This window comes from Arvicola amphibius, chromosome 3, assembly GCF_903992535.2.
Source record: "Arvicola amphibius chromosome 3, mArvAmp1.2, whole genome shotgun sequence".
Taxonomy (NCBI): Eukaryota; Metazoa; Chordata; class Mammalia; order Rodentia; family Cricetidae; genus Arvicola; species Arvicola amphibius.
The window spans coordinates 112,848,358-112,875,552 of NC_052049.1; the positions used below are offsets into that span (position 1 = coordinate 112,848,358).

Sequence of the window (27,195 nt, forward strand, 5' to 3'; positions counted from 1 at the left end):
AAAGCTGAGTTGATGGCCTCGTTGTTTTCACTACTTCCCCCTTAAATGTATAGAGAATTCGGAAGGTGAGGAGGAATCTTCAACACTTATTGTTAAGCAAAAGTCGGAGCAGAAATGCTACAAACTACAGGGTACCAACCATAAGGAACTCTGCCGTGGATGATAAGTTAAAACAACCTGTCAGCAAATTGGATATTAGTAAAAGATCAGTGGTTTTTAGGGGAAAAGTTAGAAAGACAGGCAGAACACCGGATTTGTAGGAAAATGAAAATATACAAACTACAATGGTGAATACACATTATAAGATATTTGTACAAACCCATACAGTGTACAACATCAAGAATGAACCCTAACATAAATGATAACTGTGTGGAATGTGTACTGATATAGACCCATCCAACTGTAACAAATACACCACTCTGGTGGGAGAGGCTATGGAAGTGTGAGGCGGGGCCAGGAAATCTCGTCCCTTTGCTAATTTTACTGTGAATGTTTAAGTCTGCTCTGAGATAATAAAGCCTGTTATTAACAGCTACAATAGAAGCAACCAAACAGCTGAGCTTCTCACCTCTCCTTTGATCAAGTCCCGATGCCGCTGACAATATACTTTTTTATCATCCAGAAAGACACAGTTCTTGGCTCGGGAACACATGAAATGGTAGTTGCTGGTGCAGGATGTGAGACAGCAACCCACGGTGGCTCCTGGCTTTTGGCAGAATTCACATCTCTACAAGTCCAGAAAGAACAGTAGTCCTATTTAGACAGGCAGGCATTTTAAGACGTTTGCTATCTCTTCTATGACTTGCCCCTTCTGAGCATCCCACGTACACTTTCTTGATAGTCTGCTAAGCTACAGGGGAACAATATGAACCACAACGTAGTAATGAGGAAATTTAAACACTTAAATTAGATTTACACTTTGAACTGAAATAACTTATTCCTAGAATGCATAGTGGGCTTATTAGACTTGAAACTACAAAGATCAATGTCAAAAAACATGCACTTGCAAGAAAGTTGTTACATCTCAAAGCAACTCAGTGTTTACTAAAATTTTACTAGTAAGAAACTAGTTGCCTTAGGGTTACTATCACTATGATGAAACCTCATGACCAAAAACAGCTTGGGGAAGAAAGGGTTTATTTCAGTCACAGTGCCATCATCAAAAGCAGTGACGGCAGGAACTCAAACAGGGCAGGAACTGATACCAAGGCAAGGGAGGGGTGCTGCTTACTAGCTTACTCATCCTGCCTCTCTCTCTCTCTCTCTCTCTCTCTCTCTCTCTCTCTCTCTCTCTCTCTCTCTCTCTCTCTCTCTCTCTCCCTCTCTCCCTCCCTCCCTCCCTCCCTCCCTCCCTCCCCCCCTATCCCTCTCCCCCTCCCTCCCTCCTCCTGTTGCTGTTATTATTATTTTTGAGACAGGCTTTCTTTGTGTAGCCATTGCTGTCCTAGGACTTCTCTGTAAACCAGACTGGCCTCAAACTCAAGATATTTATCTGCCTCTACCTTCCAAGTGCTGGGATTAAAGGTGTGTACCACCACTGCCTAGCCCTCAGCTCCGCTTTCTTATAGAACCCTGGATCACCAGCCCAGGGATGATACCACCCACAATGGGCTGAACCCTCCTCATCAATCACTAATTAAGAAAATGGCCTTATGGAGGCATTTTCCCTCGATAGAATTTCCCCGTTTCAGATAACTCTAGCTGTGTCAAGCTGACATAAAGCTAGCTAGCATAGTTCTGCAGTATTAGACGTCACTGCTAAACTACCTTATTCCATGATTCAAAGACTCCATTCGCTAAGCCCTCGTCACTCGTACTCTATAGACAGTCTGTGTCCTCTTGCCTGTTCTTCCCACAACCCACACATTCTCCTTTCATGTGTTATTTGTCTACTGGCTACGATCCTTCTGGAAACCTTTCATGATCAAACTCTAGCTTCTGTTCTCAGCTGCTCTGACAACTTCCCATCTTCCTTTGTCCTCATGGTTTATCTTGTGGAACTTCAGAACGCTGATTTAACTAGGCCTCTGAAATTGATGTTCCTCATATATTTGAATAATGCTCAAGTCAGACTACGCTTTTTCTATTTTTTTAAAAAGCTTTTGTTTTTGATGACTTATTTATTTTTATTTCATGTGCATTGGTGTTCTGCCCGCATATATGTCTGTGTGAGGGTGTCAGATGCCTTGGAACTGAAGCCACAGACAGTTGTGAGCTGCCATGTGGGTGCTGGGAATTGAACCTGGATCCCCTGGAAGAGCAGCCAGTGCTCTTAACTGCTCAGCCATATCTCTGGGCCCTGTTTTGTGTTTCTTTTGTTTCCTTTTTCAAAGGATCAGACCTACAACACACACCAGCACTTACTGGCAAGCTATGGACAACACTGTCAAGAATGAGGGAGGCTGTATTAGTGCCCAGAACACTGAGTCCACGTCATAAATGTACACACTAAGTTCTTACCAGCTGCTTGCCCCTGATCACAGCCATATGCACATTCTTTAGTGATCCATCATCATCTTCAAACACTTCTGCTGACCACAAAGCACAATTCACATGTGTCCACTCATTTTGGCCGATGTAGAGCAGGCGGCCAGCATCCTACAGAACATAATACCAAAGAAATTAATATTAACTTTAGCTCAGACAAGAAAGCAACTATAATTCTTTAGAGGTTGAATCATAATCCAGTTTTCAATGTTTCTTCTATATTCTAATTATTTTTTTCATAAAATAAAAATATTTTTTAATTCCATTGAAAGCAAAAGATCAATATATGAAAGCTTTATATAAATGTGCAAACTACTTAAAAAACATACTTTAAATTTAATTCTCAGCTGGGTAGTGGTAGCGCATGCCTTTAGTCCCAGGACTCAGGAGTCAGAGACAGGCGGATCTCTGTGAGTTCGAGGCCAGCCTAGACTACAGAGTGAGTTCTAGGACAGGCTCCAAAGCTACAGATTAGAAAAAAAATTCAATTCTCTCAGACTGCACTAAAAACTTTTCTCCCGAAGTGCTTGTGGACTGAAGATTGAAGTAGGGCTTCATGCATGCAGATATTCTACTACTGACCCACATTCCCCCAAATGATGCACTTTAAATTCTCAATGTAAAGGCATTAAATAAAGATTTTACATTTCATTTAATCCTTACAACCATGCTAGGTTAAGAATTATTTTCTTGGGGACTGGAGAGATGGCCCAACAGTTAAGAGCATTTTCTATTCTTACAGAGAATCCTGGTTTGAATCTAGTACCCACATGGCAGCTCACACACATCTGTGACTCTAGTTCCAGAGGATCTGATGCCCTCTCTCAGACACTGCATGCACAGACATGCATGAAGAAAAGACATACATCTGTGTCCATACAAATAAAATAAAAGTAAGAATTAAAAAAGACATTATCATCTTCATTTTAAGGATGTAACTGAGGGTCATTGAGGTTAAGCTCTTGCCAAAGTTAGTAGGCAGGAAGGCACAGAATGAATTCAGGCAGTCTGTCACAACTGGGGCTCTTGACCATTCAGTTACATTACATTAACCCAGGCTATATAATGTACAACTTCAGTTTGATTAATATTTTGAGGATTAGTTATCAATAAGTTCATTTAGGGTAAATCACCTTTTGAAGAAACTCAGCAGTTATTTAAAACTCTCTACCGCCAGGACTGAAGTTGGTTGAGTAAAGAGCAGTTGTTGGGTTGCAAAGAACCTAGGTTCAGTTCCCAGCACCCACACAACGACTCTCAATCATCTATAACTCTAGTTTCAAAGGATCCCACACCCTCTTCTAAACTCCATATGTGGTGTGCATACATACATGCAGGTAAGACTTTCATACACATCTAAAAACTATCTAAAATATAAAGATAAGTTATTGCTAAAGCTAAGCACAGTATTACTTGTCTATAATCCTAGCTACTAAGGAGGCTGAGACAAGAGGATCAGAAATTCTTAGCCAGCCTGGACAACATGGTAAGACCCCGTCTCAAAATGGAAACAGAAACAAAAACAACTCTAGTTGCCATAAACTCACAAGTAAATACAGTTATCAAGTACTGACAAAGGACAAAAAGTTTAGCCAGGAGTAGTGATGCACACCTTTAGCCCTAGCACTTGGGAGGCAGAGGCAGATGGATCTCTGTGAGCTTCAGGCCAGCCTGGTCTACAAAGCAGATGCCAGGATTGTTACACAGAGGAAGCTTGTCTCAAAACACACACAGACACACAGACACACACAGACACACACACACACATGGTTCACGTTAGGTTTTATTAACCAGGATCCCATGTACTTACATTAGCACTGTCATCACCATACATCAGACACAGTGCACACTGCCTGTTGTCATCTATGCCCGGGGGTGGATTCAGCTCTGGACTGTCTTCTCGACTTCTATCAGTACCTTAGAACCCCAAAAATATGCTGTTAAAATTAGTAATACTATGTTTTTTTACGGGAGACTTCAGCTTAAGTAGTCTATAAAATAAACGTTTTTATAAGGTGTTTATAGTTGTGTTATCTGAAATTCCTTTCTGACATCCAGTACATTAAATTTAGATTCATGAAGCCAATCATTTGCATCTAGAAAGAGAAAGTAATGTCTACTCATTTTGATGACTTACTCATGATTGGTGGTGTAGGAGGATGCAGAGGCGTGGGTGAGTCTGGTTCTCCAGGGCCTTTGGGTTTGGGAGCTGGAATGATTTTCTTCATTAGAGGAGGCTGCTCAGTGTGGCTGTTCTCCTCTCGCTCCTGCCACTGAGCATAATTATGGTCAAGTGAAGGTGGAAGCACTGCGTTGGGTAACATCCCACTGCTGGAAACAATCGATCAACAAGTATTTACTAAGGGCCTACGGCATGCCCAGCGCCATACAAAACAATCAACTTTTGGTATCAGCAGGTCTTGGACCCATGTATAAGCCCTGCACAGAATTTAAGAACAATTCACAGAGTTTGAAAACCATCTAACTATACTCAACACTTTAAAAATTTAATTTTGTTTGGAACAGGGTCTCACAACTAGTCCAGGCAGGCCTTGAATTCCTGATCCTCCTGCTTTAGTCTTCCAACTCCAGGGAGTGCGGGTGAATATGACCACACCCGTCTTAAATAACTATCTTAACATGCGATTTGTATGGCTGGGGATAGACCTCAGTGGTAGAATATTTGACTAGTATATATGAGGTTCACTACCTAGTACTGCAATAGGGGAAAGACTGCATGCATAACTTTTGGTGAAATATCCAGAAACAATGATAATGCTACCCAAAATAAACAAATAAATACATAGGTTGTTGGAATAAAAATTAAAGGTTACATATTAAGAATCAAAAGCAAGGAAAGGCAGTTTGAACTTTGAACTAAGTAAACAGATTTTACACTAAGATCAATGACAGGGTTCCAGCACATACTGTCCACACGCAATGTCACACTATGTCTTCTATAAGATAATGCAAATGTGAGGGGAAAAGCACCAGCCCACAACCAACACAAACATTTGTCATTTCCAAACTAGCACAGAAGACATCTCAGCTGCCTGATTTCTAGTATTAAAATAACCCAGAAACCCCCAGTCTGGAAACATGAGACACCTGGATCTTGTCAGCCTCAGTCTACACGCGAGACATCTGATCTGTCGTCAGGTACTGTTACTTACTTGTTTGATACTTTATTTGGTTCCCAAAATCTGGACTTTTTAACACTGAACCATGGAAAAACCCGCTCCATTTGCTAAAAGAAAACAAACAGAATTCAAATGAGAAGATCCATGTAGAAACCAAATAAAACCAATCCCAGACCAGTGTCTCAGTCTATCTGAGGATAATTTCAGGCCAAGGCAACGATCATCCATGTTAGTAACCTTACCAGCTTCCCAATCTCCTCCCAAAGAATTAGAGAAAAAAATTAAACCCACCACATCGTAAAACAAATAAGAGAAAAGAAAGAAGTATTCATAGGGCCATTACAGATAGGGAGCATTAAAAATATCAACTAATGGTCAGGTAGTGGTGGCGCATGTCTTTAATATCAGTAATCAGGAGGCAGAGGCAGACAGATCTCCGTGAGTTTGAGGCCAGCCTGGTCTAGGATAGCCAGGGCTACACAGAGAAATCCTCCCAAAACCAAGCCAAACCAAACCAAACCAAACCAAACCAAACCCAACCCAACCCAACCCAAACCAAACCCAACCCAAACAAAAATAACCCCCCATGAACTATTAATCTCATTCACCCGGATAAAGAAAGACTTGACCATGCTGTTGGCTTTTTTAATTTCTGGCTGCCCTCCATCTGAATTAATGGCTGCTTGAATGATCTTCACAATATCATCACTGAACTCCAACTGTATATAAAAATAAAACATTAATTATTCACGAAACAGTACTGTGCTCTCAAAACCACTTCCTCCTGCCTCCATCGTCACCCAGCTCAGGAGCTCAACAGAAAACCCACAACCCATTTTACTACAGTGTAATTACTCTCTGAGGCCTTTAGGATTCAGTTCACAATTAACTTGAGACAATCAAGAGATGTCAGGCTAATAAGGCAGGAATGCAAACAAATTGGCTCTGTCATGTAAGTGACCAAAACAGGCTCCTGGTTTTCTATATTTGTACTCAAATGAATAAGCAACTCAATAGCAAGTAAGAATGACACAGTGAATGAGTTCGCTCTATAAACTCTTAAAACATTAAGTTTATGGTACCGCTTTACAAATGAATAAAGGAGGCCCAACATTCAGATCTAAGCTTACAAAGGGAGACACAATAACTTCGCATTAGCATTTTCCTTAAGCAGTTTGGTGCTTCCTTGTAACATAAAATAATTTAACTCAGGAGAGTCAACTCAAATCATGATTTTAGCTACTACCACATCATCACCCTTCTGAAACACACATTTGAAATAACTCATATTCTAGGAACCTGAAGCTACATAACACCTATATAACAACACAAATTATTCTGAAATTTACTTATACCCCTGTACTCCCAAAGAGTCAAGGAGACTGAAAGAAACACTTGAAACTTGGTCACATGCTTGAGACATACCACAGACACATAGTTGCCCTGGTCCATTTTCCTCTTGACTCCTTCCAGGTCTAGGGGCTGCTGCTCATCCTGCTTGCTAACCTCAGTGAGAACCGGAGGATCCGGCCCTTCTGGGGAGCTTCGGGAAGGTATGCTCTCCTCTGTTTCAGGGTTTAAGTCTGGAGGCTTGGCAGCCTGTGGCAGTAAAGAGGTTTCTATTATCATCTGTTATCAAACATCAAGAACGAGGCATCTGTGGACATTCTATTAAAATTAGGAAGATGGCACTAGAAATACAGAACATAAAAATAACCAAAGATTTCTTAACTAGAAAAATTGAAAGTGGTCCTATTTCTAATGGCTTGTTTGGAAAACAGTAAGCACTGTGCTCAATAATCTGTAAAAAGGCCAAAACTGTCCAGTCCTTGGAGTACACCAGATAACCATTAATTTTCCTTCTCCAAAAATGGGACTTTAGGGACGAGAGATGGCCACCGGCCTGACAACTTGAGTTTAATCTCCAAGACCCAAAATGTAGAAAGAGAATTGAATTCTGCATACCACAGCATATGCACATGTGCACACACACAAAATAAAACATGATAAAAAAGACTTAAAAGCTGGGACTTTATACTGAAAGATGAAGCAGCACCTAGCTCCGTGCTTGGGTGATGCGCTCGCTCTCCCAGGGGGACTGCTTATGTTCTCAAAGACCACTCTGTAAATGAGAAATCCACAGTGGGTTCTTACGCTGCTTGCCAAAACTGCCTTCAGACTCAGGTCTCCTTAGCCCTGACTCTTCAATCAGAATTAGCTCAGATCAGGCTGCTCTCTTGTAGTACTGAATCTCCATCAGTAATAGCAGATGAAGCCCAAAGTTCCTTCATTTTTGTCTTTTGTGATGGGAAATTACTTATTCTGTAAAGCTCAAACTCATAGCAACAGTCCTGCCTCTGTCTCCTAAGTGTTGGAGTTACAAGCATAACCTACCACACAGGACCAAACAGCTTAGAAGCGAGGCCTCTGAAGATGCACCCACTTCCTATTTCCTTTCCACCAAATGTCCTACTCTGGTTTTTGTTTTGTTTTTAGATTTATTCATTTTATTTTATGAGTGCTTTGCCTACATGTATTATGTGCACTACATGTGTGCTTGGTACCCAGGAAGGTTGGAAGAAGACAGTAGATTCCCTGGAAGTGTTGTGAGCCACAGTGTGAGCACTGGGAATCAAACCTGGGTCCCCTGCAAGGATGCATTCTTAACTGCTGAGCCATCCTTCCAACCACAAGGTCCTAGTCTTAGCTCTAAAATCCCTAATGTTAACCATCTGTAATGAGGTCTGGTGCCCTCTTCTGGCCCGCAGACATACACACAGATGGAATAGTGTATACATAATAAATAAATATTTAAAAAAAAAAAAAATAAATAAAATCCCTAATGTTATGACCAAGAGAAAAAACTCTGTAAAAAGTAAACAAAGAATGAAGAAAAGCTAAGCAGAAAACAGAAACAGCCTTACTTCATTACTAGTTAAACCACCCAAGATCAAGTTCTCAGAACAGAAAGGCCCTCTGGCCCACCTGGCGGTAGCGAAGCAAGTGACTGGTAGTCCGAGAATTCAACAAGGCGGTGAGAACCTGCTTCAGGGACGCCTGCAGCTCCTTCTCCAGTGCCAGTCGCCACTCTGCAGGGTGCCGCTCAGTGCAGTTCACACAAGTGTAGGCCACACTTTCTGGCAGATTAGATAGAATTTCATACATCTCATCTAGGAAAACAAAATCGAACAATGAGGGGCCTCGAAGGGCGGGAGAGGGAGAAAAGCTAACTATTCCACTGACGCACAGAGCAGCACGTTAGGATCTGAGCTAGGCTGGTCATCTCTTAGAGCCGTGGTTCTCAACCTTCCTAATGCTGTGACCCTTTAATACAGTTCTCATGGTGTGGTGACCGCCAATTATAAAGTTGTTTTGCTGCTACTTCATAACTGTAGTTTTGCTACTGTTATGAATCGTAATATAAATATCTGTGGTTTCTGGTGATCTAAGGTGAACCCTGTGAAAGGGTCGTTTGACTTCCAAAGGGGTTGAGACCCACAGGTTGAGAACCATTAGCTTATATATATCCACATTCTGACTCCAAAAGAGGATATTATTAATTAACACAAATTAAACCAAGAGGTTTGGGGAACTAATAAGGTTTGGTGCCCACTAATGTAAGCGCTTAAGAGAAATGCACAAATGAAATAACATGGCTGTGACAGTCCATCTTCACGACCAATTTGATAGGATTTTGGTTCACCTGATACCTAGGTGTGTCTGGGAGAGGTTCCTAGAGAAGTTTAACTGAGGGGGACCCACCCTCAATGTAGGTGGCATGTAATCCTATGGGCTAGGGTTTCTGAACGGAATATAAGAGGAAAAGGCGAAAGCCAGCTGAGCACTGGCATTGCCCTTTCTTCGCTTTCTGGCTGGTGTCACAGTGCCTTCCCACCATGATGGACTGCAGTCCTCTAAACCATGAGCTAGAACGAAGCCTGCCTCCTGGGAACTAGTCACAGCAGCGAGAAGCTGGAGACTAAACGCTAAACTACAAAGAACCCAATGACACCCCACAGTCTTAGTACTGTGCATGCAGCACTAGCGAGAAACTGAAAACAACAACAAAAGACTCCAACCTGCTGTACCTGAGAGACTCTCACACTTGGAGTGGACCCAGCGGTCGCACTTCCCGCACTGCATCATCTTGCTCTCGTAGTCGTCGTCATCGTAGCACTTGTCACAGAGAGGGCAGAAGTTTCCTGAAAGCCAAGGTTATGCAAGGCTTTGGCCCACACAGACGTTCTTAAAGCCTCTGGATCACACGTCACCCTAGTCTAAACCCCACATTCCTCTGGAGTCACTAGTGAATACCAGCCGAGTGCTTTCACTGCACGGCCACACATCTGCGGAATCAAGATAGCCTGAGCTCCTAGAGCATTCACAGAAAGCTCCGAACACACCACTCAGTCTCTTGAGACATCTCTAAGTGCCATGAGGTAGACTGTAATGAGAACATAACAAAAAGACTGGAGGCTGGGTGTGGTGGTGTACAACTGTAACTCGAAGGCAGAGGCCGGAGGATTAAGGTTTAGCACTAAAGGTGTGCGTGGGGGGGGGGGGATCCGAAAAGACACCATCTCTTTTAAACATAATGTTTAGGTTTTAAAAGAGGTAGTAACACAGGAGTAAGAAATAATTTATTTACATTTTTTCCTTGTGAGGTCTCAAAGAAAGCCAGGACAAGGCTCACTCACTACCTATGCCTCCTCCCAACCTTCTACCTTAAACCTCTCTAGCACAGGGGCTGGGTTTCATTTCCTTTCCCCCAGCTTCTTATTTCTATATAAACCTGCCAATTCACCCATGTGCTCTCTTGGTCCTCAGCTCTTGGCCTCTTTGCCCTCTTGGTTCTTCCCTCTCTCTTCTCTCGCCCCACCCCCAGTTCAGTCTGGACTCTTCCAGATGCCTCCGCTGTCCTCTCTCCCTCACATCTACAATGCTCCTTGGCATGGTCAGGTCCTCTTTTTCACTCACTCCTTATTCTTCTGGCGGCTTTTATAGTCAGAGTTCAGACCAGCACTTTTAAAGACTCATTTCTAAGTATAACCGTTATAAATCTGAATGACCAATGTACCCCTTGTATTTTTTTCCTATTTAATATCTTTACATATATCTGTTTACTTTATCTAAAGTATCCCATGCTGGGGTGGAGGCAACTTGCAATCCCAACACCGAGAGGGGACAGTGAGACAGTGACTCAAGACAAAGACAAAGAGAAAAGGAACGACAGTCACTTCTTATCACCTTTACTGCAAGTCATTAAGACTGGGTTGACTGCATTAGCTGGAGTCTTAGTTATTTTCTGCCAAGCTAAGGACTGTAACCAAGGCCTTGCAATCTCTAGGCAAAAACTCTACTGGCAACACCCCAGCTCTCCCCTGCCCCTTTACTTTTTATTTCAAGATTCGTTCTTGCTGAGTTCCCAGGGCTGGCCTTGAACTCCTGTGTCATCAGGTCTGACTTCCAGGGTAACTACTGAAATGAAATGCTGAGACACACCTGGACGCCTTTCCGAAGTCAATGTATAGTTACCACAATTTGGCGCCGCTGTTTCGGAGCAGCTGTTTCTAGTGAGCATAATAGAACTCCCCCACAGCTCTTCCTATAAACGTTAGAAAGAAGCTCCAAGCTGTCTGTCTATGCAAATAAAGAAGCAAGAAGCGGGGGATGGTGGCCACACCCTTAATCCCTATAGTCGGGAGCTGAGGCCCGTGGATCTCTGTGAGTTAAAGGTGACTCTGGTCTACACAGAGAATTCGAGGACAGCCAAAGCTACATAGAGACCCTGTCTCAAGACAAAACAACAAAACAAACTAGAAATAGAAAGAGCAAGAGCAGAACACTTGTCTAAATCACATCTGTGACACAGTGAGCAGAGCTTTCCACTTCCTTCCACTTAGTTCCCCCACAAACATCATCACTAAGTACCTTTAGCAAAGAGTTTGGCACAATCATGGCACAGTGAAAAATCATGAGACCACTGCGCATCCCACCCTTTGCCTGGAGTCGTGGATCCACAGCTCTTGCAGCGAACACACTTGGTGCAGATCTGGAAAAGAGAAGGCGTTCATTCAGAAGGACTTTCTTAGGCTAGTGTTGTTATTTAAAAAGACTCATGCAGCTATTCCTAGATTAGACTTCTTTGCTGAAATTACTGTTAAACAATCGCTCCACAGGGCACTAAAGCAGGGGATACTGTTGCGAGCTACCAGCCTCACCCGGCCACCACAATACTTGTGGAGTTAGCACATTCTGTTATACCCACCCACACTTTCTTTTTCTTCGTGGGTTTGGTGGGGTAGTTTGGTCCCAGGCACTCAGGGTGATAGCTGTTTCGGCACTTGTTACACTCCAGGAGCTGCTGCAGGAAAGACAACAGCAAGAGAGCACAGATCACACTACCTTCATTAGAGCCTGTCCCCAGCCTCTGACTAAGAAACTTTAGATTCTGTCACGCATTGCTTACTCCCCAAGAAACAACAGAGGCTTATCCTCTCAAAAGCCACTCAGTAATAAGTAAATTTATCAGATAGATTTTACTTATTTTTTGGATTTTATTTCCTAAGTCATTTTCTGCTATTTCCCAGAAAGTAAAAGAAAAATCAAGAAGTTATCTTCAGACAGACGGAAACTGTCAGTGGAGATAGTAATAACAACACGAAATCCTGGTGCAGAAGGCGGGGATGGGAGTTCCACTGCTGCCATTACTAGGTCTTCTACCTTTGTAGCCTGATGCTGCCTTCCACAAACATGGCAGAATTTGCAGCGGCGACAACACCAATTTTCCAGCTGGTCCTCCAGAGGGCGCTCATTTTCCTCTAAGCAAAACTTGTGGAAGGGTTCACAACACACTTGGCAATACACAAACTGCAGCAAGATCAGAAAAAGGGTGTAACCAAGGTGCAGAAAGAAATAATAGCTACATACTGTAGGTCCTAGGCATCCACAGGTGATAATACCATTTCCCAATGCACCAAAATGTGAATCCTGCAGCCCAACAGGATGTACATAAAGAAAACTGCACACCCAACCTCCCTTGTGCAATGTACACAAATTTTGTCTCATAGCCAAAACTATTTTTTTTTTTTTTTGGTTTTTCGAGACAGGGTTTCTCTGTGGCTTTAGAGCCTGTCCTGGAACTAGCTCTTGTAGACCAGGCTGGTCTCGAACTCACAGAGATCCGCCTGCCTCTGCCTCTCGAGTGCTGGGATTAAAGACGTGTGCCACCATCGCCCGGCAGCCAAAACTATTAAAAATAAGCAAAAGCTGGGTGTGGTGGCACTCAAGTGTACATACCACAACACAGACACGCATATACATTATTATTAAAAATAATGAAAGCTGCCAAAACAGCGGAGGCACACGTCTTTAATCCCAGCACTCAGGAGGCAGAGGCAGGTGGATTTTTGTGAGTCCATGGATACCCTCGTCTACAACAGCTAGTTCCAGGGTAGGCTACAAAGCTACATAGAGAAACCCTGTCTTGGAGAAAAAAGAAAGAAAAATAATGAAAATAATATTTTAAAAAAATACAAACCCAAAATAAAAACAAAATACAACCCAAAAAATAAAAAACAAAACTGTTTTATTACAGGGACAAGTGGTCAAGCCTGCAATTAGGTGCCAGTGATGCACCAGGAAATACAGTCATAGAAACACAACGACTTCTGTTTAAAACTTGCTCAGTTTTTAGGAAATGGATTATATGTGTATGGGTGTGTGTGTGTGTGTTTGTGTGTATAGCGAACATACATTTCATTCTTTATTTTACACTTGATCTGAGCTGAAAGACTAGGAATCATTTTGTATTTTGGAAAAATACAAACATATAAGCAAAAGCAGAAAAAGGAACTCTATTCATATTTGGAGAATCTAGGTGGAGGATGTCGTGTGTCGTGTTGTCCCGTTCCACCTCCCCAATTCAACTTCAGCAGTTTTCCTATAAGCGTGGCCTGAAATGTGTTACCATGAAAAAATTTAAGTGGAAAAAATTCCTCAAGCAATGATCATAATTTGTGACAGTGCAGGTCACGTTAATTCTTTTTTAAAAGACTTATTTCTTCGTTCATTTATGTGTATTGTGTTGGTATAAGTGGATGCCACCTGTGTGTGGGAAGCCAGCAGAGGCCATAATTAGACACTGGATCCCCTGAAGCTGGAGTTGTAATGAGCCACCCGATGTGGGGGCAGGAACTGAACCCTGTGTCCTCTGAAGAGCAGTAAGCCTCTTAACCACTGAGCCACCTTTCCAGCCTCTATTTGTTAGGATTTTACGCCATGGCTCTGGCTAGTCTGAAATTCTAGGGATCCATCTGCCCCAGCCTCCTGAACATGGAGATGAAGCTTATGCGCTACATGCTGGCTCTCCAAGTCTTCTTTATTTCATTTCATTTTATCTTATTTTTTTTTTTTTTTTGGTTTTTCAAGACAGGATTTCTTTGTGTAACAGCCCTGGCTGTTCTGGAAGTTGCTCTGTAGAATGGCTTTGTGGGGTGGCTTCAAACTCACAGAGATCCACCTACTTCTGCCTCCCGAATGCTGGGATTAAAAGTGTTTGCCATTTTTCAATTCTTTTTTAAATAAGGAATTCTAAGATTACTATGCAAAGGTAAACACAATTTATCTATCTATCTATTTATTTATTTATTTATTTATTGGTTTTTCGAGACAGGGTTTCTCTGTAGCTTTGGAGCCTGTCCTGGAACTAGCTCTTGTAGACCAGGCTGGTCTCGAACTCACAGAGATCCGCCTGCCTCTGCCTCCCGAGTGCTGGGATTAAAGGCGTGCGCCACCACCGCCCGGCTAACAATTTATTTTTTTAATATTTTATTTTGTATACAATATTATGTCTGTTGTATGCCTGCAGGCCAGAAGAGGGCACCAGACCCCATTACAGATGATTGTGAGCCACATGTGGTTGCTGGGAATTGAACTCAGGACCTTTGGAAGAGCAGGAAATGCTCTTAACTACTGAGCCATCTCTCCAGCCCGGTAAACACAATTTAAATTGAACAATTGTGGCCTGCAAAAGAAAAACTGCTTTATCGCAGAAGTCGATGACTGATGTACAAAAGGAAGCATTTCCTGTGGGTGGGGCGGGTTTGGACGCAAAGCACTTGATTATGAAGGAAGAGGCACGGAGTAATCACTGGCACCTGCAGACTGAACAGTCTCCATCTCTGCTACGTCTGAAGCAACCCCAGCACTTAAAACAACCATATAAACAATGTTTTTGTCATTTTATGAATTATCTTTATCTTTTGTCCATTTTCTGCAGTGTATTTTTCCATTACTTAATAACTGCTAAGAGCTTTTTATATTCACAGATATTTAATATAAAAACTAATAGCAGCCTTTTTTATTCTAAGAGAAAAGTAAGAACTTTAATAAATACTATATTAAAGAGATGAAAATATTTACCACTAGATTCTTCTTTTAAAAAATATTTCTAAAAATTAAAAAAAAAAATCCAGTAGCTGGTTTAAGCAAGGGGACAGTACCTGCAAACTACTAACAAAATGAATAGCCATTTCTCTGTGCACAGCACAGTGATCCAGCATCACACAGGAGACAGACAAACAGGACGTCTTACCTCTACGTGCCCACTACTAGCACAGAGAAAGCAAACTACTCTCGGTGTTATGGGGACAGAAGTCAAGATCCCTAAGCCTCCCATCTCCCACACATTTTCTGCTTCACAATCTTCCTGTGGAAAAAGAGAGAAAGATCACTTAGAAGAGCTTTACAATGGCAAAACAAGGACAAAAAGCATAAAAACAGAATGACACCAGAATGCCAAGAGTATTTATTTCACTTCTGTTAATCCAAAAAGAATGGCTGCTTTAAAAAACTATTAACTTGGCCAGACGGTGGTGGTGTACATCTTTAATCCCAGAGCTTGGGAGGCAAAGACGGGCAGATCACTGTGAGTCTGAGGCCAGCCTGGTCTACAGGAGTGAGTCCAGGACGGCCAGGGCTACACAGAGAAACTCTTGTCTCAGAAAACCAACTAGGCTCCCGTACTTGAACCCATCTGTTAACTATAGTTCTTATTCATACCCTAGTGGGTGCTGTTTCTCTTTCAACACACACCCTTTAAGTCATACTGCTGAAAAGGCATGATCACTAAACACTTTTACCTTAAAGTCCACTCTGATCCTGTGAACTCCATCTGCTGGGATTTTCTGCTTAGAACTGATGCCATTCGCAAGAGGGTTGAGGATGTTCAAAGTGCCTGCATTCTCTTGCTTATTTACTGGAGGTGGCTTCTCCTAAGACAGGAAATAGATGTAGGAAAAAAGTTACTATCCTCACATTTGCAGCAGATGAGAATACAAATGCCAATTCTTAGCTATGGAAAACATGTCTCAGAATAAGCCTTTTATAGAAGAAGAGAGGGAGCTAGGTGTGGTGGCTCACTTTAGATGCTGAAACAGGAGGATTGCTGAGAGTTCAAGGCCAGTTTAAGAGTTACAGAGTGAGTCCCTATCTCAAGAGAAAGAAAGGATATAATCTTCAGAAAATTCTGAAATTCTCTCCATCCACAATAAAAGAAACAGTGGGCAGAGGTAGGGACTGCTTTTATAAACAAATGTTCTTTAAGTACTCAGAGAGCAATGGCTATTAGAATAGACTGCTGCCCAGACTACAACATGCAAGGCCACCAAGAAGGGCAAAAGAGACCAGAGAAACAAAACACCGACCAAACAAAAAGGTCTAAAGCCTACACCTTAATTCTGTGAGATGCCAGAGCCATCTAGAAAGAAGCAGAAGACCGTTTCATTCAGTCCGGAGAATGTCACGGTCAAGGCTGTTCCCTACAGAACAGAACAATATATCCCCAAGGAATCGCACAGTCAGATCTCTTCTTACCTTGTCTTTTGGTTTTTGTTTTACAGGGATACTTGGGCGGGGGGCCACTTTTTTCTGCTTGCTTTGCTCTGGACCTAAAAGATTCAAAAGAGATTCTGGTCTGATGCCAGCAATGACTGCTTTCAGACCAAATGGCCTGTGGAGAGAGGGGCAGGCGAATAATCTCTAGACCTCAAAGAGGAAAGCATGGCAACATAAGCTAATCTAACTTTCCGCTTTGCATAGGGTTTTACTGTAACATAACAGTAGAGAATCCACTTCCTTTAACAAAGAGGTGCAAACAACGACAAGGGTGCAAGCACTCGGGCCCGACAGCCTGTGTGAGGCACCGGGCTTCTTGGCTGGCCTGCTACTCCACCACTCTTCCCGCCTTCAGCACTCACCTGGCTCTGGTGGTGGAGGCTGCTTTTTCTTGGGCTCACTTGGAGTGGTCTTGGGAACTTCTTTTCTCTGCGGTGCTGCTGCTGCGCTGGGAGGCTGAGGGGGGATGACTGGCGCTGGCTGGGAGACCTGCTTGCTGGATTTCCGGGAAGCTGGAGTGGTGACCTGTTTGGGTTCAGGTGCAGGTGCAGGGACACTCCCTTCATCACTCTTTTCTTCCACGGGCTTGCGGGGCGGAGGCTCGCTGCTGCTCTTCTTTGGGGCAGGCTCCTCCCGTGCTGGCAGGGTGGTCTTCTGACCGGAGTCCACGGAGCTCCTCACAACAGCGCTCTCTTTGTTGTCTCTCTTTTCAGTAGCCTTAGACTTCTTCTCCTTCTTCTTCACAGCTAGGAGAACAAACAAGATCATCCATCCATAAGTGAGAAGAGTTTAGGGTAAAGAGAAACACAGAGAGATCTCTAACAGTCTCGTTCTCAGTCTCCTGCAGCCAAAGCTGGCGCTCAAAGTCTCCACAAAGTTAAGGCCATGTTGAGCAGGTGATGCAGAGAGATTTTATTGCTCTAGGAAATGAGCAGAGGTATATTTTTTACATGAATTTTAAACAAGTTTCTTAATTATGGAAAATTTTGAGCATACCCCCATATAAAAAGAAGAGTCAAATGAACCCCCATGTACCTATCATCCAGCTTCAACAACCACCAACTCCCCGGGAGAGAGCAGTACTTTAAAAGAAAAACAAAAACAAAAACAAACACCTAGTATTCTCTTTACACTGAATGTGCACAGCTGTATGACATTAAAGTACAGATGCGGGAGGCCTTTCTCACCACTACCTTTAGCTTGCTTCTGTAGGTAGGCTTTGGAAGGCATCCACTGGAGGTTCTGACATTTTCTCATCCTAGGATAACAAAGGATAGCGTATAAAACATATTGCATTTAAAAGAGAAAAAATGAAATACATGCTCACTTATCTGCAGAAAACTGAGTCGCTATTCAGGGTCACTTGACAGAACACAGATTACTTATTCCTCAGGTTAATCTGAACCTTTAAAATCTTTGGGTCAGCAGTTTTACCTACATTTAGGATCTGAAAGGAGCAAATGTTATATTATCTTTGAAATGGGACTCACATTTCTTATAATTCAGTATGGACTTGTACCCCACACAAGTTATCACTGATTCCCTCCTGTCTTCCTCCTGTCCTTCCTGTTTTGTTCTGAGACAGGGTCCATATAGCCCAGGTTACACTGTATAGCAGAGGATGATCCTTAAGTCTTGGTCCCCCTGCCATGCTTCTCAGGTGCTGGCATCGGAGTGTGCACCTGCCACGATGATCAGTATTTCCTAGTCACGTAGTTACTGCTCTCATGGGGCTATTCATGTTCACAAGCAGCAACTACAAATCGCAGAGTCCTTTTGCTGCTACAAAACTACAAAGCTACAGCTGCATCTCACGGCTTTGATATATTTTTACCCTAGTTTAGATTTAATGAAATTTAAACATAACTTGAATACTCCACCTGCACTGAATCCATCCTCAGCTCAAGTATACTCCTGGCCCCAAACAAAGGTTCTATTTCTGGAACTGGGGAGTAACTATCAGGTCTCATATGTGTAAGGCAAGCAGTCTGCCATGAGCTACATGCCTTGCTCACATCAAATCCAGCCACATGAAAATGGAGTCCGTGCACCTTTTTACATATGTAAATTACATTACTTCTTGCCTCTAAAGTATCTCAAGACAAGATTCTTGCGTAAGTTCAGAAACCAAAACATGAAAATTTTTTGAGATATTCTCACTGTATAATCCAAACTAATCTTGAACTCATTGAAACCTTCCTGCCTCCACCTCCCAAGTGCTGGGATTCCAGGCATGAGCCTCCACACCCAGCTTAGAATTACTTCTTGTCTCTTAGAAACTATATTCCCTGAGTAAACAACAAAAAATATCAACTATATTTTATGTTAATAGCTTTAATGTCATTCATTTGGTAAATATCTCTTGTGCCAGGCACTGTGTAGGAGGCCCAGTTGCCAGAATTTCTGTTTATACAGTCTCCTAATACATTAAAAAAAAATCATTCCAGATGGCAGAAAGCATGCCCACAAACTGACTGGAAAGTAGAGAACTTTAAAAGCCTGTATCAAAACCTCCATATGTTGGACTGAGAGTACAGCTCCATGCGAGCACTGGACTAGCACATCTGAGGCAATGTTCAAGCCCCAGCACTGACCGCCTTACCCACAAAAACACCCATATGAATGAAAACATTCAAAAGAGTAAGAAAGTCAAATGTAGTGTTACAGATCTACAGTCGTGATACTGGGAGCGGAAGCAGAAAGATAACAAGCTTGATGCAGGCCTGGAACGCATATGGATACCTTAATCTCAAAAGTCAAAATTAAAATAAAAATTAAATTAAAAAAAAAAAAAAGAGTTCAGAGATTTAGGCAAAAATGTCTCCAGTTTCCTGAATGCTATAAAGCTAAAAGTGACTTCAAGAGCTGGGAGACAGCTCCGTGGGAGAAGAAAAAAAGAAAAGGCTATGCAAACATGAGTACCTGAGTTCAAACCCTTAGCATTTATGTTAAAAATCTGAATGTGAAGCCAGGCGCAGTGGCCCATGCCTTTACTCCCAGCACTTGGGAGGCAGAGGCAGGCAGATCTCTGTGAGTTCAAAGCCAGTCTGGTGTACATCAGGACAGTCAGAGCTGTTACACAGGGAAACCCTGTCTCAGAAAATAAGGAAGAATGAATGTGGCCCTGTATGGTTGTAAGTGCCGGTGTCAGGGTGGCTCTGGAGCTTCTTAGCCACAGGCTAAGTTCAGGACAAAACCAAGAAAATAAAGCAGAAGAGTGCTAGAGTAGAACCAAACCTCAGAACACACCTTCCTCTGGCCGCTGTGTGTGCAAGGAAGGATGTGCACACACACACCCCAATGATAATAATGAATAGTAACTTCAGTCAGTCAAAAAATATCCTATGCCTAAATTTGTCAAGTTTTTAAAGTATTATTTTGTTGTTTAATATTTAATTTTTTTTATTTTACTATTTTATATGTATGGGTGTTTTGTGTGTGTGTGTGTGTGTGTGTGTGTATATATATGTATGTATGTATGTATGTGTACCAAGTATATGTCTGGTTCCTATAGAGACCAAAAGAGGGTATCAGATCTCTTGGAACTAGTGTAAAAGAATGTTGTAAGCTGTCGTGTGGGTGCTGGGAACTGAACCCATGTCCTCTGAAAGAGCAGCCCGTGCTCTTAACCGCTGACCCATTTCTCCGGCCCCTGATTTGTCAAGTTTTAGAAACTGTTCAAAAGTACCCTGGCTGATACAGTAGACATTAGTTGCATGCAGATATTTAAAATAAAATAATTAAAATTATTTTTTTTGTTTTGTTTCTCTCTGTAACAGTCCTGACTATCCTAGAACTTGCATTGTAGACCAGTATGGTCTTGAACTCACAGAGATCCACCTGTCTCCAAGAGCTGGGGTTAAAGATCTGCGCCACCACCACCAGCAGCTTTTAAAATGTAGCTCTTTAGTCATACTAACCACATGCCAAGTACTCAACGACCCCATGTAGCGATGACTGCCATACTAAACTGAGCACAAAAAGACCATTTTCACTGTTGAGAATGCTCTACTAGATGATATTGCCACAAATACTTAGTTTAAACCTCATCACATCACAAAACTAATCTGGAAACCTGAGCAGATTGGTGTGTGACCACCAGGTTTTCTGAAGCATCTTTGTGACAAACCAGGGTAAAGAGAAATCTCTGTGACCGTGAGGTCACTGCCTCCGAGTAAGACTCACTCACTTGCAGCATTGCTTCTTTATATTGCGGCCACCGAATTTGGGCTTGTCCAAGCAGTTAGTGCAAACACCACAGTCCTCAGGTACCTGGCAGCCAGGGCACTGCCCACATCGCCTTGATCGCCGCCCTTTCTTTACTGGAGGCTCCTGGGGAGCCTTGTTTCTGGTGACAGGTTTAATAGGTTTGATGGGTGGAGCAAGAGGTTCAGCATCTTCTGAGCCAGCAATTGATGACTTATCTGTTAAAGAAATGTGTCTTTAGTTTCCAGGGAATGTCTAATTCCTTCTTGAAAACTCCCAAAGTCCATCTGTATCACTGGATCCACTAAATCTTATTTGAATTGCTAGTCAAAATAGAAAAATTTATAATATACCCATACAAAGAACTCACTTAAAATAATTAGCTAAATGTTTTCAAATGCCTACTCCTTATAGCTTGGTGAAAGCAAAACAACCTAACTGAAAATCAAGAATAAGCCGCATGCGTCTCAGAATTCTCTCCAGATGACTGACTCTGCTAAGAGAAAGCGCCCAGCGTTTGGACCTGCACAGCAATCATGATGATTTGCCCGTCCTGGTGGTTATTTTGTTTTTGTCAACTTGACACAGTTCGAGTTCTCTGGAAGAGGAATTGCAATTGAGAATATGCCTCCTCCACCAGACTGTCTATAGTCAAGTCTGGGGCATTTTCTTGATGAGCAGCTGAAGAGTGGGGGCCCAGGCTATTATGGGTGATGCCACTCCTGGGCACAGTCCAGAGCTGTCTAAGAAAACAAGCTAACAAGTCATGAGGGCAAGCCAGGAAACAGCACTCCTCCACAGCCTTCACTTTAGCTCCTGCCTCTAGGCTCCTGCCTTCCCTCAGGGATGGAGTGAGACCTGGGTGTTGTAAGAGGAAATAAACCCTTTCCTCCCTAGTTGCTTTGGACCCTGGTATTTATCACAGCAGCAGTTGAAACCCTAATTAATACAGTGCCTCAGAGACCTCTTATTCTAGGAAGTATCAATGACCAAGAGATCCAGCTGCTGCGTTCTGAAAACCACTGGTACAAAGCACACACTCAGCACAGCTGCTCCCAGGCAGGTTCTCAGTGTGGTTGAAGCACTAACCTTGTTTTTGGATATGTGATGCCTCTGACAGCCTTGCCAAACCTTTCTTCTACTGCATGGCAGTCTAGGCAGGGTCTTCTTACTTGACTTCTCCCCTTTCAGGAGTTACACTTGCAACACCAGTCTTCTGGAGCACCTCACATTTTCTTTTTGAGGCATTCCCTCTAACAAAATCTTCAAATACTGAATCCCCTCCAGCTATCTGGCTTTGTTTGTTTTTCTGTTTTTTAAATCCAGTCTAATGAACTATGAAGAGTCTATTGGCATCTAGGAATGAAAGCAAATAAATAGGTCTGCTCACAATTCCAAGGTTGATCTCCTTGACTTACCATCATTTCCCATGGAAGACAAAATTTTTTCCCGTTCTTCCCATGGTAAGGCACTCAAGGTGGGCATGTCATCAGGAAAAACAGCTCGTTTTCGGCCGAGGGCAACAGCAGCTCTTCTGCAGACATGTTTAATCCGGGGTCCTCGCACAGAGGTTTCTGATGAATCACTTTCTTGACCCTGAATATGAGATAAGCAACAAACACTACTGTGCATGTTGTAAATGCAAATAAATGAAGCCAAAGTATATCTAATCAACTTATGATCTGCCATCAACGTATACAGCTCTAGCTAGCTATTCCTAGCTGGTAAGCCAATACACAGAAACCAACTACTGCTGCACCCTAAGACTAGCAGTCAGCTGTACCTACTGTCCCCTCTGTTACAGTAGAACATAATCTTTTACTTCTCGAAAATGCTACTGGTCCTTGAAAGACCACTGCACACACCACCACCTTATCTCCTAGCAGCTCAAACATTTAGCCTAATTAAGACTTGCTCCAAGAGGGGCTCAGTAAACTTGGTTTTAACAGCAAAGCGAGAAGAAGTACCTGTGCTTTGGGCTGGTCAGTTTGCTTGAGACTCTTACTCTTCTCAATCTTGCAGAGCTGGGCTTTGGCCTTTTTTAGGAGGCTGGCAACCCTCTTGTCAGTCATTGGAAGCTTGTCTGCCTGAGCCAACATGGAGCCTATGGAGGAAGTGGAATGTTTAACAGTGCTAGATGAAGGAGTGGAAAGGCAGAGGGTTTTCTCCTTCTCCAGGGATGGGGCAGTTGGGCCGAGGTCCAAGTTGTTTTTTTCCAGATTTCCTCTCCCTTTCTTTATAAGTATTTTGGTTTTGACAGCTGTTGTATCCCCAAGAGTCACAGAAGCAATATCGGTCCCAGAATCAAGTGATGAAGACTTCTTCCGCCCCGCTGCTTTTTTGGCAGAAGATGAAGTGCCAACATCTTCTCCAGCAACCTTCTCTTTGGAAACCCGACCCACAGGATACAAAGCAGAGCTACTCTGAATCTCTGAGCCCTTTTTCCTTTTCTCTTTCCTTGACTCCCGCTTATTCTCCTTCTCTCTCTCCCGGTCTCGCTCTCTACTCTTGTCCTTCTCCATGCTCTTGTCAGCATCGCGGTCTTTGGACAGCTCCTCGGGGGCCTTGTCTCTGCTTCTCCCCTTCTCAGGCTGAGCGCCTGGGGTGAACCATGGGAAGAGAGTAGGGCTGTCCGATGAGAAGGGCTCTGCTGGAGCACTGCTCTGCTTCCTTGGTCTCTGACTTTTCTCTGTAGATTCCCCAGACTGAGTGAGGGAATGAGAAGGAAAAGTAAAGGTTGGGTTTAAGGCACTAGCGGCAAGAGGACTAACAGGAATGCTTAATGAGGAGGAGACAGAAGACGGGGGAGTGAGAGGTGGCAGCTCAGAAGTACTAAGCCTTCCGCTTCTTGTCCTCATGGAGTGAGAGGGTGACCTTGGTTCAGACCGAATCGGACTAAACACTTTCCTTTTCCTTTTCCTATTAGATAATCCCGAAGAGGATGCTCCAACAGAAGTTCGATTACTAGGCAAGGTCACAGACTCGTATATTCTAGAGTGTGCCTCACTTGGAGTAAATCTTGGAGCTCTCAGAATTGGGCTCCTTTTGTGGATATCAAACCTTGTTCCAGAATGGAGTGGTGAAAACAATCGGGCTGAAGCGGCAGTACCAGATGCAGAAAAACCAGAGGCGAAGCCAACATCCTCGGGAGTTAGTGGAGGGGGTCGGAAATTATCAAATATTGGTTTGCGAATCAGACCTTCTTTGGCATACTTGGCTGAGGAAAAGTACTGTGGCTCTGACCTCGAATGTTTTAAAGAAGTCCACCTAAATGTTGGCTCTCGCAAAATAGATTTCCGCTTCCCTTGCATGGGAGCAGCAGGAGGCAAAAATGGCGATGCTAAGGGGATGGTTGGAGGCATAAGCCAAGGTGTGTGGTCAGATATACTGGAGGCTGGCTGGAGTGGAGGGGGAGGGGTAAGGAGAGGCGGAGGCGGCGAAGGGGAGGTCTGCTGCTGTGGGGCACTTTGCAGAGTTGGTAATTTTTTAGTTGTTCTTGATCCAAAGCCTCTCTCTGACATCGAATACCGTCTGCTCCTCCTGTCATTGCTCTCATTTTCTGGGGACTGGGAAATGGGCAGTGGAGTATGAACTTCAGGGGTGTTACTCCGCTCTTCAGGAAGTGCCTGGATCTCCTCAGAGGCCTGAGAATCCGAGGTGGTATCGATGCTGGGACTGCTAGATCGGGAGGAGTCCGAAGACATCTGAGAGGAGTGCTGGGAAGCAGCACTAGATTTCTCAGAAGATCCACAGGAGGTGGCGCTGAACCTACTGTTTGGTGTGGATTCGAGTCGCGCAATTTTAATGGGAGGGTCATAATCCTCATCCTCTATGAACCGTCGGGGGGTTTTGATGATTCTCGAGGAGATGGCGCTGACCACAGGCATGATGAACTGCCGGATATTTTTGACCTGTGTCTTCACCTTCCTCCCTTGCAGCTGTGCTGCTTCTTTCTCAATTTTCTTCTGGGCCCCCTTCTTTGCCCTCTGCAGGAGCTGCTTAGCGATTGTGGCATCAGTCCTTTTAGAGGAAGGAATAATCCTGACCGGTTTAATCCTTCGAGGGCTCTGTCTGACTGCTGCCTTGTCTTCTTTTGTGAGTGGGGGTGTTCCTTCCTTGTCTTTCCGGACCTTCTGGGGCTTTTCCAGTTCAGAGTTGATGAGGAGACCTGGAGGGGTCTTTATCCGTTCTGTGGATGGAGGCCTTCCTCGCCGTCTTACAATCTGTACCCCCTTCCTTCCTATCTGGAGCTTCCCTGTCTTAAACTTAGACTTGAGAGGAGAGAGTTTACCTGCTCTTAATTTTTTAATCTTTGTGGCTTGCTGGAACATAGCAGAAGGGGTCCGTTTAATTTTTTTCAGACTATCTTCTTTGCTTCCTTTTGTTAACTCTGAAATGTCCTTTCCATGTGTGATTTTGATTTTCACCCCAGGGAAGGTGGGAGGTCTTCCTCTCTTCTTCTCTATACTCTTAGAATCTTTCTTCTTGACTTTGTCTGCAGACTTGGTCTCTGATTTACTTAGAGGGGAGAACACAGGTGGGTCTGGGAGGCTAGTTGCATTTCGGTCAGAGCCACTTCTAGGTCTCCCACGAGGTTTTCGAGGACTAGTTTTAACTGTGTATAGAAATTAAACAATGAAGAGCACATATTTAGCTGTGTAGTTCAGGTCTTAGCTAGGCTGAATATAATTTAGCACAGGCCATTTTGTACTGAATTCATTGGGACTACAAAGTCAATACTATATCTTACTTATGTTTTAATTTTTTCATTGAATATTTACCTCAAAGAAATCAAGTCATTAACATTACACCTGAAAAAAATATTCAATTTTTTTTGGTATAAAAATCAAAGTAAGGTTTTTAATTGAACAAGTGACCTAGAAAACAAATTGCCATTCCTCACACAAGCAGGGTTTTTTTCCTTTTCTAAAACTGAAGAAAAAGTGTTTTTAAAAATCTGTCCTATATTATCCAGTTCACCAAGAGTGTCATTTAAGAGCAAAGTTAAGAGCAGCAGCACTCAGGAGGCTGACAAGTCAGACATCAGTCTAGGGTATATGTGAACTCCAGATCAGTCCTGGACTACACAGAGACCCTGTCTTAAAAAAATACATATCAAAACAAAAAACAACTTCAACCCAACCAAGATGATGACAACAATAAAAATTCCAACTTTTCAATGTATAATTATGGCCTTGAATAAATTTGATCAACAATATCAACTTTCATGGGCAAAGCCACCTTCCTGAGGAGCTCGGCATCCTATATTTTTTTAATCTGTTCTAGCAAAACAAACTAAGAAGTTTTACTCTGGAGGAAAATGCTCATGAGAGCTTATCAGTGGTCTGTGTTATGAGCTTGGTAGTCTGCTCTTCTCTAGGATTTCTTTAACTAGTTAGCCCCAAGTTATAAAAAGATTTAACCTTAACTGATTCAAGGTTAAATCAACAATTTATTAAGACTGATCTTTGCTATTCTAAATAAGAGGAAATAGGTAGATGTGATGGCGTACACCTGTAACCCCAGCACTAGGGAGGCAGAGGCAGGAAACTACCCATGAGTTAAAGTTCAACCTCATCTGCCTGTAGGGTTCCAGGCAGGGCCACACATTGAGATCTTGCTGCAAAGAGGAATTTCCCAAGTTATAAAGATGCTCAACTTGCTACTATCAAGACAGTCAAGGAGCAAAACTGTCTCTAACACCTAACAAAATTTGTATTTAAAATGCAGTAAGAATTGACTGTGGCAGCCAGGTATGATGGCTCATACTTGTAATGCCAGTACCTGGGAAACTAAGGAAAGATGATCACCTCATGTTCAAGGTTAGCCGGGGCTACACAGTGAGCTTCATCCCTACCTGGGTTACAAAGACAAAGCTAAGACCCTGTCTCAAAAAAGCCTATGGTATTCTCTTATTCTCTCTTAGCTTCTCAGTACAACATTCTTCTGAGACCAAAACTTCCCTCACCAGGCACCAAAGGAGACTGCAGTCTCTATGAATATCTGTGCTATGGAGCTGCTTTCCAACACAGCAGAAATCAACAAAGTTTTATGGTTGAACTTCGTAACATAAACACAAATGCATTCCTTACCACGTAACTTAGGAGACGCCCCCTAACAGAATAAGAGTTTACAAATCAATTACCCATATATACTAATGATTACAAATGTAATGGACTGTAAGCAGATAACAATTCACTTAAGTAAAACATATTCAGATGCTTTAAAACAACTTTCAATGTAAACTGAAAAGCCAAGAAAAACCTCACAAGGAAACCACTGTGAAAGAGCTGTGAGTTAAGAGTGGACTTGAACCCTCAGCACTGTGGGCCATTGACTGGCTGCCCAGAGGACTCCAGCAACTCTGAAAACCTCTTCCATATTACTTTTTAAAAGAAGCTTTCATAGACAAGTGGAAAAAAGTGGAGAAGAGAAGGGCCCTAACTCAGCTTCTTACACTCAAGAC

The 27,195-nt window shown here is 42.9% G+C and overlaps 1 protein-coding gene across 4 annotated transcripts in view; it reads right to left on the reverse strand.

Annotated features, from left to right (window-relative positions):
- Window positions 1–27,195, reverse strand: part of Kmt2a (lysine methyltransferase 2A) — an 84,838-nt gene that overhangs the window by 23,375 nt on the left and 34,268 nt on the right. Inside the window, exons 3-22 of one of the 4 annotated variants that reach the window (XM_038323133.1) lie at window positions 22,697–25,344; window positions 22,148–22,325; window positions 20,713–20,947; window positions 17,717–17,781; window positions 16,886–17,269; window positions 16,503–16,576; window positions 15,770–15,901; window positions 15,223–15,336; window positions 12,351–12,497; window positions 11,896–11,991; window positions 11,559–11,679; window positions 9,716–9,829; window positions 8,613–8,797; window positions 7,053–7,226; window positions 6,236–6,346; window positions 5,661–5,734; window positions 4,625–4,818; window positions 4,298–4,404; window positions 2,461–2,598; window positions 569–727 (exon numbers count right to left, since the gene is read on the reverse strand). In XM_038323133.1, the coding sequence (XP_038179061.1) occupies window positions 569–727; window positions 2,461–2,598; window positions 4,298–4,404; window positions 4,625–4,818; window positions 5,661–5,734; window positions 6,236–6,346; window positions 7,053–7,226; window positions 8,613–8,797; window positions 9,716–9,829; window positions 11,559–11,679; window positions 11,896–11,991; window positions 12,351–12,497; window positions 15,223–15,336; window positions 15,770–15,901; window positions 16,503–16,576; window positions 16,886–17,269; window positions 17,717–17,781; window positions 20,713–20,947; window positions 22,148–22,325; window positions 22,697–25,344 (5,450 nt within the window). Of the gene's footprint in view, window positions 1–568; window positions 728–2,460; window positions 2,599–4,297; window positions 4,405–4,624; window positions 4,819–5,660; window positions 5,735–6,235; window positions 6,347–7,052; window positions 7,227–8,612; window positions 8,798–9,706; window positions 9,830–11,558; window positions 11,680–11,895; window positions 11,992–12,350; window positions 12,498–15,222; window positions 15,337–15,769; window positions 15,902–16,502; window positions 16,577–16,885; window positions 17,270–17,716; window positions 17,782–20,712; window positions 20,948–22,147; window positions 22,326–22,696; window positions 25,345–27,195 lie in introns of those variants that run through there. The other 3 variants (XM_038323132.1, XM_038323134.1, XM_038323135.1) reach the window with 3 other exon arrangements.